This window comes from Papio anubis, chromosome 3, assembly GCF_008728515.1.
Source record: "Papio anubis isolate 15944 chromosome 3, Panubis1.0, whole genome shotgun sequence".
NCBI lineage: Eukaryota > Metazoa > Chordata > Mammalia > Primates > Cercopithecidae > Papio > Papio anubis.
Window position 1 is genome coordinate 114,626,956 of NC_044978.1, and position 15,854 is coordinate 114,642,809.

Here is a 15,854-nt window from a genome sequence, read left to right on the forward strand (position 1 = left end):
ACTATTACTTTTACACCATGTTACTGTTTTATAAGAAGTGACACCTCATTTATATATCACTGGGAAAGAGCTACCATATAAATGTATTTTCTAGATAACTTAATTCCTTAAAGCACCAAACTTTTTATACATGTCTGATTAGAATTTTGTAAACCTTTATGTTTTGTACAATTCCGAGCCTTCTTAATTAAGGACATAATTTAATACATTTAGCCCTTTATGATGACTGAGGATCATAATTACCAACATTGACAATTCTCTGCTAAATTATAATAGTGCCACTTTAGGAGGCTATTGAAATTGATAGAGCTTCTGACACCTACACTTAAATATTCCCCGATTTCTGTGGATGGTTTTTTTCCCTATCTTTTTTGTATTCACTAGCATCTCTTACTTTTTATTGATGCTTAGTGTTGTTATCTCTAGGATGATCTCTCTACTTCCTTTTATCTTCATGCTTCTAATCTACTGTCCCTAGGAATTCAAATCCATAGTTATTAAAATTGTTCTTAAAGAGTTACTAGGCTCTGCGAGGGGACAAAAGCAGTTTTCCATGAGTAAAGTGATTGACTTTAATGCATGGACTTCATGACTGCTCAGAATAATTTTTTTATGACCTGCTTGTTTTTATCTGTGATCTCGCTGGATAGTTGAAGATACGAGTTGTGAATTCTCTGGAGATTGAATGTATTAACATTTAAACCTATAGCCCCTGGGCTGGGTGCGGTGGCTCACGCCTGTAATCCCAGCACTTTGGGAGGCCAAGGGGGGCAGATCACTTGAGGTCGGGGGTTCGAGACCAGCCTGGCCAACATAGTGAAACCTTGTCTCTACCAAAAATACAAAAATTAGCCAGGCATGGTGGCACACGCCTGTAATCCCAGCTACTCGGGAAGCTGAGACAGGAGAATCACTTGAACCCAGGAGGTGGAGGTTGCAGTGAGCAAAGATTGAGCCTCTGTACTCCAGCCTGGGCGACAGAGTGAGACTCCATCTCAAAAAATAAAAAAGAAAAACCTATAACCCAACTCTTATTTTGAAATGAATACTATGTTGTTTTTAGAGGCTGATTTTTAAAACTTCTACCATCTGGTTTGATAACCTATTTTAGGATTTTAAATAAAGTGTCAGGAAACCCCCAATTCAGCTTAACCTTTAAAAATATACTAGACTTCTTCAATTTCTTTGTTGTGTTTGTTCATTATTATACCTGCTTCTGTATGATCTTTTTTTCTTACTAAGTAGCAGTGTTAGTGTCTATTAATTCTGTATAGATCAAATCCTTAAATATGTACAATGTTATTTATCTTTTCGAGGGTCCCAAGCAAGACAGAACTGCAGAAGGGCAAGCACTAAGTGAAGCAAGAAAGCATTTAAAAGAAGAGACACAATTACGATTGGTAAACTTTGCTTAATTTCTAATAGTTCAGGAATATATTAAAAGGTAACTGCCCACTTACACGTTTTATCATACAGACTAAGATTAGAAATATCAGTAGTGTTCTAAAAAACTATAGATCCTATAAAATGGTTTATCTCTTTTTAAACCACATTCCTTATCATATTTTCTCAATCTTTTTCTGAGTATTCTCAACAATAAGATTTTGTTAATTTTTATTTTTTTGCTTTTGTAGTTTGTATTACAACAATATTAAGTATACAGAACCTACTTTTTTAAACTATGCAGTCTCAATCCTACCTAAGTCCTCATCCCTGCAAAGATTCTTGGAGTGGTGGCTCCTCTTTTCTTTACAAAGAATCGTTAATGTAGGATTACTCTATTTTATTTTTAGCTGTTATTTCTGATTTATTATGGTCTTAGATATAAATGGAAAACTTATCATCCAGTATTAGTCTTAAGATTTTTTAGAAATTAAAAAAATACATATAAATATATAGTTAGAGAGTATATCACCTCACTCTAATCAGAATGGCAACTATCAAATTGAAAGATAAGTGTTGACAAGGATGTAGAGAAAGAGAACCTTTACACGCTGCTGGTGAAAATATAAATTAGTATAGCTACTATGTAAAACAGTGTGAAGGTTGTCTTAAAAAATTAAAAATCGGGCCAGGCACAGTGGCTAACACCTGTAATCCCAACACTTTGGGAGGCCGGGCAGATGGATCACATGAGGTCAGGAGTTCGAGACCAGCATGACCAGCATGGTGAAACCCTGTCTCTACTAAAAATACAAAAAAAAAAAGCCAGGCATGGTGGTATGCACCTGTAATCCCAGGTACTTGGGAGGCTGAGGCAGGAGAATTGCTTGAACCTGGGAGGCAGAGGCTGCAGTGAGCCAAGATTGTATCCCTGCACTCCATCCTGGGTGACAGAGCCAGACTCTGTCTGAAAAAATAAAAAATTAATTAATTAAAAATCAGTCTAGCATATGATCCAGCAATCCCACTACTGGGTATATATCCAAAGGAAATGAAATCAGTATGTCAAAGAGAATCTGCACTCCTATGTTTATTGCAGCATTATTCACAGTAGCCAAGATATGGTATCAACCTAAGTGTTCATCAACACGTGAATGGATAAAGAAAGCATGGTACATAAACACAATGTGATGCTATTCAGCGATAAAAAAGAATGAAATCCTGTCATTTGTGGCAACATGGGTGAACCTGGAGGACGTTATGTGAAGTGTAATAAGCTAAACACAGAAAGAGAAATGCCATATGATAACACTCATGTGGAATCTAAAACGTTCTCATAAAAGTAGAGAGTAAGGTGGTGGTTACTACGGGGAGAGGAAGCAGGGGATAGTAAGAGATTGGTCAACAGGTACAAAGCTATAGTTAGATAGGAGGAATAAGTTCTGGTCCTCTGTTACATAGTGTGTGGTGACTAGAGTTAATATTAGTATACATTTTAAAATAGTTAGAAGAAAGGTTTGTTGTTGTTTTATTGTTGTTGTTGTTGTTTTTATTGGTGCATAATAGATATACATAGTTCCAGGGTACATATGATAATTTAATATACTCATGTAATTTGTAAAGACCAAATCAGTGTTCTCGAGATACCCATCACCTTAAATATTCGTCTTTTCTTTATGCTGGAAAGAAAAGAGACTTTTGAATATTCTCATCACAAAGAAATGATAAATGTTTAAGATAATAGATACGTTCGTTTCTCTGATTTGGTCATTACACAATTTTTATATTATCGAAGCATCATGTTCTACACCATAAATTACTATGTGTCAATCACACTTTTTTAAAAAAGAATTTATAATAAGGGATACTGTTCCTATACTGGATTTTCTCCAGGTGCTAGTGTTATTATATTAATAACCCCTGGTTTTCACATATTAACTCTTCCTGGAGTTTAGATAGTGTAACAAACACAAGGAGCTCCCCAGAAAGTCTTTAAGAATAAGGAGGAGCCTGAAAGTAAGGAGTGACTTAACTTGTACTAAAAAATTATTACAGGCCAAGCGCCATGGCTCACACCTGTAATCCCAGCATTTTGGGAAGATCGCTTGACCTCAGGAGTTTGAGACCAGCCTGGGCAACATAGGGAGACCCTATCTCTACAAAAATTACAAAATTAACCATGCTTGGTGGTCCATGCCTGTATTCCCAGTTACTTGGGAAGCTGAGGAGGGAGATCACCTGAGCCCAGTGAGAGGCAGTTGTAGGATTGGCTCACTACACTCCAGCCTGGGTGACAGAGGGAGACCCTGTCTCAAAAATATATATATGTTACAAATTGACAGAATATAACAGAATTTTAGATTTTTTTTTTTTTTTTTTGAGATAGAGTCTTGCTCTGTTGCCCAGGCTGGAGTGTAGTGGTGCAATCTCAGCTCACTGCAACCTCCACCTCCCGGGTTCAAGAGATTCTCCTGCCTCAGCCTCCTAAATAGCTGGGATTACAGGCGCCTGCCACCACACCCAGCTCATTTTTATATTTTTAGTAGAGACGGGGTTTCACCACATTGGCCAGGCTTGTCTCAAACTCCTGACCTTGTGATCCACCCACCTCAGACTTCCAAAGTGCTGGGATTACAGGTGTGAGCCATTGCACCTGGCCAGAATTTCAGATTTTTTTGAAAGCAAAGTGGCATTATTTTAACATCCTTAAAATACTTAGCGTTTGCCTTCTATGTGTTTGTGACTGAGATCTGAAAATGTAATACTTTTCATAAGAAAGGTCGCAGAAATAATATATGTCAGCATTTTAAGAAGGGGTATGATTCGTTTTCTATAATGCTAATCATGTAAAACGAGAATCTCAGTGAAGTGGCACATAATAAAAATCTTAAAATTTCTCACATCCTGGCTGGGCACGGTGGCTCAAGCCTGTAATCCCAGCACTTTGGGAGGCCGAGACGGGCGGATCACGAGGTCAGGAGATCGAGACCATCCTGGCTAACACAGTGAAACCCCGTCTCTACTAAAAAATACCAAAAAACTAGCCAGGCGAGGTGGCGGGCGCCTGTAGTCCCAGCTACTCGGGAGGCTGAGGAAAGAGAATGGCCTAAACCCGGGAGACGGAGCTTGCAGTGAGCTGAGATCCAGCCACTGCACTCCAGCCTGGGCGACAGAGCGAGACTTTGTCTCAAAAAAAAAAAAAATTCATATCCTTTTATCACAGTAAGACAAATGTTTGTTAAGAAGGAAGGAAACTAAGAAAGTAGGCGAGGTCCTAGGTGAGCCCAAGGCACAAGACAGATGCAGAAGATCCTCATGTCTTTCTGTCTTTGATCACCCAAATAATGTTGCAGTAATAATGGTTGAGACAAAAAGAGGTATCATGTTAAGTGAACTAAAAATTCTGTTAGCGGCTGAGCGCAGTGGCTCACGCCTGTAATCCCAGCGCTTTGGGAGGCTGATGCAGGCGGATCACGAGGTCAGGAATTTGAGACCAGCCTGATCAACATGGTGAAACCCTGTCTCTACTAAAAATAAAAAAAATTAGCCGAGTGTGGTGGCGTGCACCCATAGTCCCAGCTACTCAGGAGGCTGAGGCAGAAGAATCGCTTGAACCCGGGAGGTGGAGGTTGCGGTGAGCCAAGATCGAGCCACTGCACTCCAGCCTGGGCGACAGAGCTAGACTTCATCTCAAAAAAAAAAAAAAAATTTCTGTTAGCCTCTTAACCATACTAGTCATCCTCAGTAATTGCGATGTTACCCCAGGGACCCAGATGGTCCTCTGGGTTCCCTGGGCTCTTGAATATATCAACAACATCACATTTAGGAGGATTGCAACTGCTTCATTTTGTGCTGACTGCTGTAATCCTGTATGTATATTTCTATAATAAGATATGACCATCAGTTGTCTTAAGGTCTAATGAAGTGTCTCAAATATGTGTATATTTTAGACATATTAAATAGCACTACCTTTGGCTTAGCAGGTTTTTCAGATTTGTACATTATTGGGCAAATGTTATTGTGTATTCTAATTATTGTTCATTATCAATTAATTATTGTTAATGTTTCTGAAAATGAATGGTAGCTTAAGCTGTTTTGCTAGAATATTCGACCTGAGAGTTTTGGTATACTTTTTCCTGTGAAATATTATGGTTTGTACTTAGTTGAAGAAACAGAGTGTAAGCAATTTACTTACCTTTGGGGGCAGGATGTTGAAAAAGAGCTGGAGATGCAGATCAGCATGAGGCAGGAGATGGAATTGGCTATGAAGATGCTGGAGAAGGATGTCTGTGAGAAGCAGGATGCCCTGGTATCTCTTCGGCAGCAGCTGGATGACCTCAGAGCTCTCAAGCACGAACTTGCCTTTAAGTTGCAGGTAGGGGAAGTATGAGGAATAGACTCACTGGCTTTCTAAAATCCTGGGGCTCCCCTTCTCCCATCTTATCCTCCAGAATCACACTTTAATTACAAGAGGAAAGAATCACATCTCATTTTAATGCTAGCTGCCAATAAACTGCTTTCAGAATCAGACCGTCATGGGATCCTGTATGGCTGTTATAGAAAACCATGACCACTTTTCACATTATAATAGAGGGTGAGGGTCTTTTTTATCCTATAGTATAATTTCTATTCTGCAGTCTACTATGCCAGCTGAGTTACATATTCTATTAGCTTTTACACTGGAAAGTGATACATTGATGAACTATTACTGTGATAACCCTGCAAATAACAGTACTAACTTTAGATAAATTGCTTTTTTTTCCATTTGAGGATTAACTGATATCGAAATATATGAACATTTCTGTTTTCCCACTTACCATTAGATTCAAAAGGCATGTGTGGTTGTAATTTTAGGATTTATGTTATACAGGTTGTTTATCATTATTTTCCATAACAGAGTTCAGACTTAGGAGTAAAACAGAAAAGTGAACTAAACAGTCGCTTGGAAGAGAAGACTAATCAGATGGCTGCTACCATTAAACAACTTGAACAAAGGTAAAAGTCCTGGTTCTTTAATGAAACACTTTGGGTTGTCAGTGCTGATAGTGAAGAGAATGTGCTGTACATTTGCAAATAGAAAATATATGAAATTCTTCCAAATTAGCATAAGACATTCTGGTAGAAAAAAAAAACCAATTAAATATTATGTGTGTTTTCTAAGGTATGACTGAAATGTTTTTAGGAAATGTCAGTTACTTGACTAGCCTTAAAAAAACAAAAAAAAAAAAAGGAAAGGTCAGCCTTTGATGACTGTTTGGAACATCAGAACTCTTAACCCTTATCAGAATCATGTGTTAGGGGAAGGATACTTAAAAGCATGAAAGGACTCTTAAATATATGTATGTAATTCTGTGATTTTATTGTTCATCACTAAAGTCTTTGAATACTTGGATGCTGGGGTATATAGAGGCAGTGAGAGATAGGTGTCCTCCAAGGATCTATTCTGGATCTTTCCCTTCTTTAACCCTTTTCTCTTTATCTCCCTTTTCTTTCTCCTGGGTAGTTCTGTAGCTTCCACTGTCACCTCCAGTGTGCTTCCCCAGCTTTTACCTTCATCTGGAGACCAGTCTTGAGTTTTCATCCTTTGGGCAGCTATCTTTCACCAGTATCTACAATTTAGGCTGCCCAAAGCACATCTTCTTCCTATGCTACTCTCTTTCTCTGTTTGTGTGAAACCACCATTTTCTGTCTGGCAGCTCAGCAGCCAAGAGAAATGGCTGAGTCTTCAAGATTGAATGTGGCATGGCACCCAAGGTCATTTGATGTTTCTACCTTCTTTTTTTTTTTTTTTTTTGAGACAGAGTCTGGCTCTGTCGCCCAGGCTGGAGTGCAGTGGCCGGATCTCAGCTCACTGCAAGCTCTGCCTCCTGGGTTCACGCCATTCTCCCGCCTCAGCCTCCCGAGTAGCTGGGACCACAGGCGCCCGCCACCTCGCCCAGCTAATTTTTTGTATTTTTTAGTAGAGACGGGGTTTCACCGTGTTAGCCAGCATGGTCTCGATCTCCTGACCTCGTGATCCGCCCATCTCGGCCTCCCAAAGTGCTGGGATTACAGGCTTGAGCCACCGCGCCCGGCCGATGTTTCTACCTTCAACACCTGTTCGTCACCCTTCTTGCACTTGAGCAAAACTAAACTACTGGTCCCTGGACGTACTTCCCAGTTTTCTCATTCATTTCTTTCCCAATAGTTCCACCAATTAGAAATGTCCTAATTCTTCCCACTCCCTTATTCTTCATTTTTAAGTTTAGGCTCAAATGCCACCTCCCCAAAGTTTCCTCTGATACCTCTTTGCAGCTAGAAATGATCTGTCTTTCTGGGAATTCCCATAGCTTCATATTCATATTTATCTATACTGTTTATGGCTCTTCTCACTGTCTACTTTACCTTTTAACCCTTTATATATGTGTCCTCCAATGCGAGCGTAAGCTCCCTGAGATTAGTTAACTAATCTTTTGAGTTCCCTCATTAGATCTGTCACAGTGCTTTGAATATATAAGCATTCATTCAGCAGATATATGAATGAATGGATTAATGGGTGACTTCTTATATTCAGATGATTCTTAACTAGTAAGGGTCCTGAACAGCAATGCATATTAATGTTTACTCAAAACTTAATGGCAAATTTGTAAATAAGCCTGAAACCTCTTATATAGCCAAATAAAAATGTATCAGTCTTACCTAGGAAAGACGGTTATATACTTGCTCATACATAGTTATATGTTTATGATTTAACAAAATGATTTTACTGTTCATAAATTGTGCTTTTGAAGTGAAATGTATCAAATTCGTTTTCAATGATGCTTTGACTTGGAATTTAAAGCAAACAGAAAGAAAAAATGACATCTCTTTGAATATTAAGCTGACCTATTCTCTTGCTATTTTTGTGTTTCCTGTTTATCCATTTTCTCATTCCCCTTTCACTTCATTGTCATTTTTATTTTATTTAGTGAAAAGGATTTGGTGAAACAGGCAAAGACCTTAAATAGTGCAGCAAATAAACTGATCCCAAAACATCATTAGGCATTTTTCAGTTGGCACGTTGCAAGTCTGATATCACAACTTCATTGTAAAAGGAAGAAATCTGAAAGCTATTACATTTAAGCTCTGATTCTCTCTAAAATGTCACCAAAAAGTTGACTTTGAATTTGTTGGACTTTTAAAAAACCATTTGGAGATGTAGGTTGGGTGTTTTTCGTATTGTTTTCTCCCCAGGGTTAGAAAAATTGGTATAAGTTCCTAACTAAAAGCTGAGTAAACTTTGAGAAATTATTTCTGAGTTGACCAATAAATAAAAATACCACTTTTTTGAAAAAGCCTAGGGAATTGAAGCTCTGTATATATATTAATGATGCCTTTACAACCCAATCGTTGATAATATCAGATTCTCGGTGCATTGTTCATGTCTGTATCTGCAAGCCTGTTCTGCCATTGCAGTGTAATGAACTAGAGGTAACTACCACATGAACTCAGACTCTTCTAAAATAGTTCTGTGTCTCTTAGACCATGACCCCTTTTCACTTTTGTTATGTAGGTTTAATCCCCAAGACAAGGATAGTACTTAGTATTTCACTTTCACTACACTTCTATTCTCAGTAACCAAGATTGCTTGCAACTTTTTTTGCCTTAGTGACTTTTGAAAAAAAAAAAAAAGAAAAAACAGCATCCTTATATTTCTTTAAAATATATAGAGATGAAGTTAGTAATTAGGTAACTTATGATAACATAATAATGTGGACACTTGGGGAAACCCTCCTTATGTTTGTCATCTTCTACCTCTGCCATTTTCCTGCAGTTCTGCTTCCTACTTAGGCAGTTCAGAGAGAATGATTATAATAGAAACACTCCTCTCGTATTAAAAAAATGATGCAGTACCCATTTTTCATATCCTGCTTTTCTTATTGGAATAAAAAGGACAGGGTATAGACATGAATGTTGATATTCTGCCTGGCCTGTCATTTCTTACCTGGAAACATTTACTTAAAAGTTTCTGTTACTTTTTGTTCAGATGGAGGTTTGCTAAAGGTTCTGGGAAGCTAATAATTGAATTATTAGAAGAACATTTCAGAATAGGAAATAAATGATAAACTTACATTCTTTATTATTATTTAGTACAAAAATACAGATTCCCAGTAGATATCCACAAGCAATATTAGCAGGGCTTCTATTTATAAGTGACCACAGACTAACCCTCTCTAGGCTTTAACATTGTAAATGATCCTATAAATACTTTAATTTTTAAGATGATTTTTGATTTGAAGAGATGGGCTTTACATAAGCCTTCATTCCTTCAAAAGGTCCTAACAAAATATTTGGGTTTTTTTCTCTCTTTTTTTTTCCTTCTGGTATGCTTTGCAGCATTTCAGCTGCTTAGGTGGGGACACAGATAACCCCTTCGCTTCCAGCTCTTAAAATTCTTTATCTTTTTCTTGGCAAAACCAGAATTAAGAGTGTACGATGGATTCCATGTGTGCTTATATAGGTCCCTGCACAGATTGGACTTGAACCAAAATCAAGTCAAAGAACATATGTTTAAAACAACTTCATGGAAGTGGAAGATCCTGTGCTCTTGAACTTATTTTAATTCTTATAATTTGCACCTATATAAACAAAGCTCCTACTATATTCTTCTCCTCATCATCCTTTTGTGGTGATGGGTTGCCTTTTCTATGAGCATTTGGAAGGAATGATCAAATACCAAAATTAAACTTTCTAAAACCTACACATAGCATGCTTCTAAATTCTATCATATAAAGCCCCAAGTGTTTTACCTTCTAAAACATGCTTCTGTATAGGTGCAAAGTTATAAGATATTTAGAAGAAAACATCCATCAGAATCTTCTAGAGAATATGGTCAGAGTCTTAAACAGGCCCAGTGCTGAGTTCTTTGTCCACTTAGTCACACATCTTTTGTGGGAATGGGAAAGGAAGGAGACAGCCAAATTCTGACAAAGGCTTTTCCTTATAGAATAACCCAAAGCCTGGGTGAGGGTTGATATATAATGTCCCATGATTTAATATATGTGGTTTGGGGGAAAGGACAAGAAAAAACTATAATTCCACATATAAGAAGGTAGTTGCCCGTTTACAAGTTCCAGTTATGTGTGTAAAACAGAAAAATTAAGTACCAAACCTATTAGGAAATTTTTTTAAAAAGTGGATTTAACTTAAATTACTGTGTACTTGAGGTTGGCTTTGGATATGGATTTTCTAAAAAGTGATGTTTTATTGTTTATCATCTAATGGCTGTAAACTGTAGTACTAGAATAAAAAAAAAATGGAAAATCAGCTTTTCCTCTGCCTGGTTCACCTTCATCTTACTTTTCTTTAGAATTTGTTTCTTTTCCATCTTCCCCCCCTCATAATTTCTTTGCCTGTGTCCTGCAAAGTTTTTTTACTCTCTCTGTCTCTCTGTGCATTCTTCCTTGGGTTATTTTATGTTGTGTTGTGAACTTGGTCTTTCTCCCCACCATGGCTTTTGTTTTTTATCACAAGTTCATGTGGCTCACATCCAGATTGCGCCAGGCTGAGCGAAGCCGCCAGTCTGCTGAGTTGGACAACCGGCTCTTCAAACAGGACTTTGGAGACAAGATCAACAGTCTGCAGCTGGAAGTCGAGGAGCTCACCAGGCAGCGGTGAAGAGGGGGCAGCTTGAGCCGACAGGGTGGTCATGGGTAATTCTTAGGGTAGACAGCAAGAAGAGGGGTCTCATGACTTACAGCCAGGTTGGCTCTGTCTTTGCAATGTCCCTTCTCTGGAATTGGAATTCAGAAAGCTTCACGTACTTCAACATTCCCCAAATCCAATCAACATGCTTTGTGATCAAAGAATTAGAAACTTAGAGCCCAAGATCCCAGATAAATAGTAATTATTAGCCAAAATAACACTAATAATAATATATAATATTTCCTGAATTCTTACTGTGTGCCAGATACTTTACAAAGCACTTCACATGCAAACTCTCATAATATCTTCATATCAACCCTATTAGCGATATTATTGCCTCCACTTTCAGATTAAAGTAGAGCTTAAGGCTGGGCGCAGTGGCTCCTGCCTGTAATCCCAGCACTTTGGGAGGCCAAGGCAGGTGTATCACCTGAGGTCAGGAGTTCCAGACCAGCCTGGCCAAGATGGTGAAACCCCATCTCTACTAAAAATACAAAAATTCGCCAGACATGGTGGTGAGTGCCGGTAATCCCAGCTACTCAGGAGGCTGAGGCAGAAGAATTGCTTGAACCTGGAAAACGGAGGTTACAGTGACCGGAGATCATGCCACTGCACTCCAGCCTGGGCGACAGAACAAGACTCCGTCTCAAAAAAAAGTAGAGATTAGAGATGTTAAATGTGTCCAGATTCACATAGTTAAGCTTAGAAGTGGCAGCATTATCATTTAAAAACTTGTCTCTCTGACAACAAGCCCTTACCCATTTTTAATTACTGCACTTTAAAACAAGGGGTTGGCATTCTTTAGAGAATATGTCTGTATAGAATTCCAATTTTTCATCCTTTTCCTCTCCAACTTACTCAGGAACCAGCTTGAGTTAGAACTAAAACAGGAAAAAGAAAGAAGATTACAAAACGACAGGAGCATCCCAGGAAGGGGTTCCCAGAAGCCAGAATCCAAGATGGTAATATTTGCTATTCCCTTGTTCTTTTACTTAATTTCAGTTTAAATTTTAGAGGCTACCTTGATAGGCCTGTCAGTTTTCCTTTACAGATCACATACTTAGTGACTGTGTCCTTAAGTATATGGATAGCAAACCAGTAATTGTGTGAACAGATGAAAGCTTGATTCTGGGTCTGCCTCTACGATACTTTCTCTAACTTGATTTCATTTGGAAAGGGGGATTTTAATAATCACAGGGACCCTGTTTCCCTTTTAATAATTTTTTAAGTAAGATTATTTTGATGTCTTAACAAAAATATATGTTTCTTGGATTTCTGCTAAATAATAATTTTAATAAAATAGTATAATAATCCCTCTCCAACCCTGAAGTCCCCTTTAACAATTTTCCACAATATGGATTTGCTTCTGTATATCTTTTTCAAATCATGAGGATTTCACTTTGAGTATCCTTAAGGAACTTCTCATGGGAATAATTAGAGCGGGAACTAGGCTTGAGGAAGGGAAGGTAATATAGAATAAAGAGCAAAAGTAGAAATTTCCACATAATAATCTTAGAAGGAGAGATCTACAGTGGTGAAGGAGCTAAAATTGGGTAAAAGCATCTCTGGGGCCCAGGAAATAATGAAATCAGCAAAACATGAAATAACTGTTTATGTGACAGACAAACAGTGAAAAAATTGCCTCCTGTGTATACTTACTATTCAAGGGGACTTCAAAAAGATCTTGGGAAATGGAATTAAAAGGTAAAAATATATAAACTTTATTTCTCAACCTAAGTTCCATCAAGGTCAAGAGACTTTTGTAAGTGATGATACCAGTCATGATACCATCCCTGAAGAACTGAGGCTCCTAGGAATTGAACCATATCAATATAATCTTTTCACATTATTAACTGAAGAAAAATTGGTGCCCTTTAATGATGTTTTAAGATTAGGAAACAGAAATCAGAAGAGCCAACTCAGGACTGTAAAGTGGTTGCCTAATGATTTCCCATCATAACTCACAGAATTGCCCTTGTTTGATGAGAGGAATGAGTTAGGAGCATATTTCTAGTGGGATAGGACTCTCTGTTGAAGCTTTCCTGGGCATTTTTATGCTAAAGCGTTGGCTAACTTTCTCAAAACAGACTCACAAGTATTAGCCGAGTGTGGTGGCATGTGCCTCTAGTCTCTAGTCCCAGCTGCTTGGGAGGTTGAGGCACGAGAATCACTTGAACCTGGGAGGTGGAGGTCGCAGTGAGCCAAGATCACACCACTGCACTCCAGCCTGGGTGACAGAGCAAGACTCTGTCTCAAAAAATAAAAAAAATTAAAAACACTCTCACAATAAGCAGATGTTGGCATTCTCTGGCCTTCCAGAAAGTCAACAAGCAAAGTGCCTTCAGCATCCCTAAAAACTGTTGCCATGACCTTTGCTCTTGACCTGTCTGCTTTTGCTTTTATTGCACCACTTCCACCTCTTCATAGCCATTGCTTTGATTGTGCTTTGTCTTCAGGATTGTACTATGAAGTTGTTACATCTCCTATTATAATTTCTCAAACAAATGCTTCAGGTTCTTGATCCCACTTGTTTATAATTCCATTGAAAGCTATACTTTTGTCTGCAGCTGATATGGGCACAACAGTTTTGGCACCCATCAAGTAGAAAGTTTACTCGACTTTAATTTTTCAGCCAGAATTGTATAAGCCGAACCAATTGAGATATCTGTGGTATTGGCTGTTGTTTCTACTGTTAATCGTTGTTCCTCTTTAATTAGAGCATGAATAAGATCCTCACAAATTGATGTGGATAGTCTGCTACTGCAGACTTCATCTTCAACATCATCTGGCCCCTTCTTAAAATGAGTTATCGTTTTGTAAACTGCTGATTTCTTTGGGGCACTGTCCCCAAAAGCTTTTTGTAAAGCATCAGTAATTTCACAATTCTTCCATCCATGCTTCACCATGAATTTGATGTTTGTTCTTGCTTCAATTTTAGCAGAATTCATGTTACTCTGATAGGGGCTCTTCCTTTTTTCTTTTCCTTTCTTTCTTTTTTTTTTTTTTTTTTTTTTAAGACAGAGTCTCACTCTCACCTAGAACAGAGTACAGTAGCACGATCATGCCTCACTGCAGCCTCGATTTCCCAGGCTCAGGTGATACTCCCGCCTCAGCCTCCCGAGCAGCTGGGACTATAGGCACACACCACAATGCTCAGCTAATTTTTGTATTTTTTTGGTAGAGTCGGGGTCTTGCCATGTTGTCTAGGCTGGTGTTGAACTCCTGGGCTCAAGCGATATGCCCACCTCAGCCTCCCAAAGTGCTAGAATGACAGGCATAAGCCACCATGCCCAGCCAGGGGTTCTTTTCAAACTGATATCTTATCCTTTTTAGTGACTCAAACCAAATCCTGGTCAGATATATTAAAATAAGTTAGTACAAGTTTATTTTGCCGCAAAAAAATTTTTGAAGTCCATGCACAGTCTTTTTGTAATATGCATTTTCCATGAACTTTTTGAATACCTCTAGTATACAACAAAGCAGGAAGAGTTCATAAACTATTTAAAATTTCTAGAGAGTGAGCTGCTAATTTACTGGCAAGTAGAAAACGATGGTATGTGGAAATTTATTAAATAGTATCACTACTAATAATTTAAAGTGTACAAAGAACCACTCTAGGCCAGGCACAGTGGCTCACACCTGTAATCCCGCACTTTGGGAGGCCGATGTGGGCAGATCACGAGGTCAGGAGTTCAAGACCAGCCTGGCCGACATGGTGAAACCCCGTCTCTACTAAAAATACAAAAATTAGCTAGGCATGGTGGTGGGCTCCTGTAATCCCAGCTACTCGGGAGGCTGAGGCAGGAGAATTAGTTGAACCTGGGAGGCGGAGGGTGCAGTGAGCCAAGACCATGCCATTGTACTCTAGCCTGGGCGACAGAGCGAGACTCCATCTCAAAAATAAATAAATAAATAAATATAATTAAAATAACCACTCTCTGTAGCATGCTATCTTTATTATTTTAATTTAGTGAACATAAAATCTAAAAGGCTTACAAGAGTTTACTTAAAATCTTGACCTATCTCACCCTATTTTTCAAGTGAGGTTTTAAGTTTTTCAATCTCCAGTTGTTACTTGCAGTGGCATTTCCAGGAGGATAAGTATTGACCTCTCTTCCTTGATACTTGAGTGGTGTAAGAACACACGTTTCAGCTGGGTGGCTCACACCTGTAATCCCAGCACTTTGGGAGGCCGTTGGCATGAAGATTGCTTGATCCCAGGAGTAAGAGACTAGCCTGGGCAACATAGGGAGACCTCATCTCTACAAAAAAATTTAAAAATTATCCAGGTGTGGTGGCTCGTGCCTATAGTCCTAGTTGCTCAGGAGGTTGAGGTGGGAGGATCACTTGAGCCCAGGAGGTCGAGGCTGCAGTGAGCTGTGATCATGCCACTGCACTCCAGCCTGGGCAACAGCATGAGACCTTGTCTCAAAAAACAAACAAAAAGAATACACATTCCACTTTTGGATGCACATAGGCAACAGTTGAAGGCAAGCAGCAGTGGGTGTGTGTGCCACAGAAAAAAATGTAGCCCTAAAAACTGCCCAGCACCTGGCCAGGCTCTGTGGCTTACGCCTGTAATCCCAGCACTTTGTGAGGCCAAGGTGGGTGGATTGCCTGAGCTCAGGAGTTTGAGACCAGCCTGGACAACATGGTGAAACCCCATCTCTACTAAAATACAAAGAAGTATTCGGGCCTGGCAGCTGTACCTGTAATCCAGCTACTCCTGACGCTGAGGCCAGAGAATCGCTTGAAACCAGGAGGAAGAGGTTGCAGTGAGCCAAGATCACACCACAGCACTCCAGCCT

At 38.9% G+C, this 15,854-nt stretch overlaps 1 protein-coding gene across 20 annotated transcripts in view; it reads left to right on the top strand.

Annotated features, from left to right (window-relative positions):
- Positions 1-15,854, top strand: part of RUFY3 (RUN and FYVE domain containing 3) — a 103,219-nt gene that overhangs the window by 77,247 nt on the left and 10,118 nt on the right. For 12 of the 20 annotated variants that reach the window (XR_002522085.2, XR_002522083.2, XR_002522084.2 and 9 more), the window contains 5 exons: positions 1,317-1,400; positions 5,591-5,758; positions 6,281-6,378; positions 10,896-11,015; positions 11,909-12,008. Coding sequence is in view for 15 of the 20 variants with exons in the window: in XM_021938552.2 (XP_021794244.2) it covers positions 1,317-1,400; positions 5,591-5,758; positions 6,281-6,378; positions 10,896-11,015; positions 11,909-12,008 (570 nt within the window). In the remaining 5 variants the exon portion in view is untranslated. Of the gene's footprint in view, positions 1-1,316; positions 1,401-5,590; positions 5,759-6,280; positions 6,379-8,330; positions 10,669-10,875; positions 11,055-11,908; positions 12,009-15,854 lie in introns of those variants that run through there. The other 8 variants (XR_002522086.2, XR_002522087.2, XM_009206985.3 and 5 more) reach the window with 6 other exon arrangements.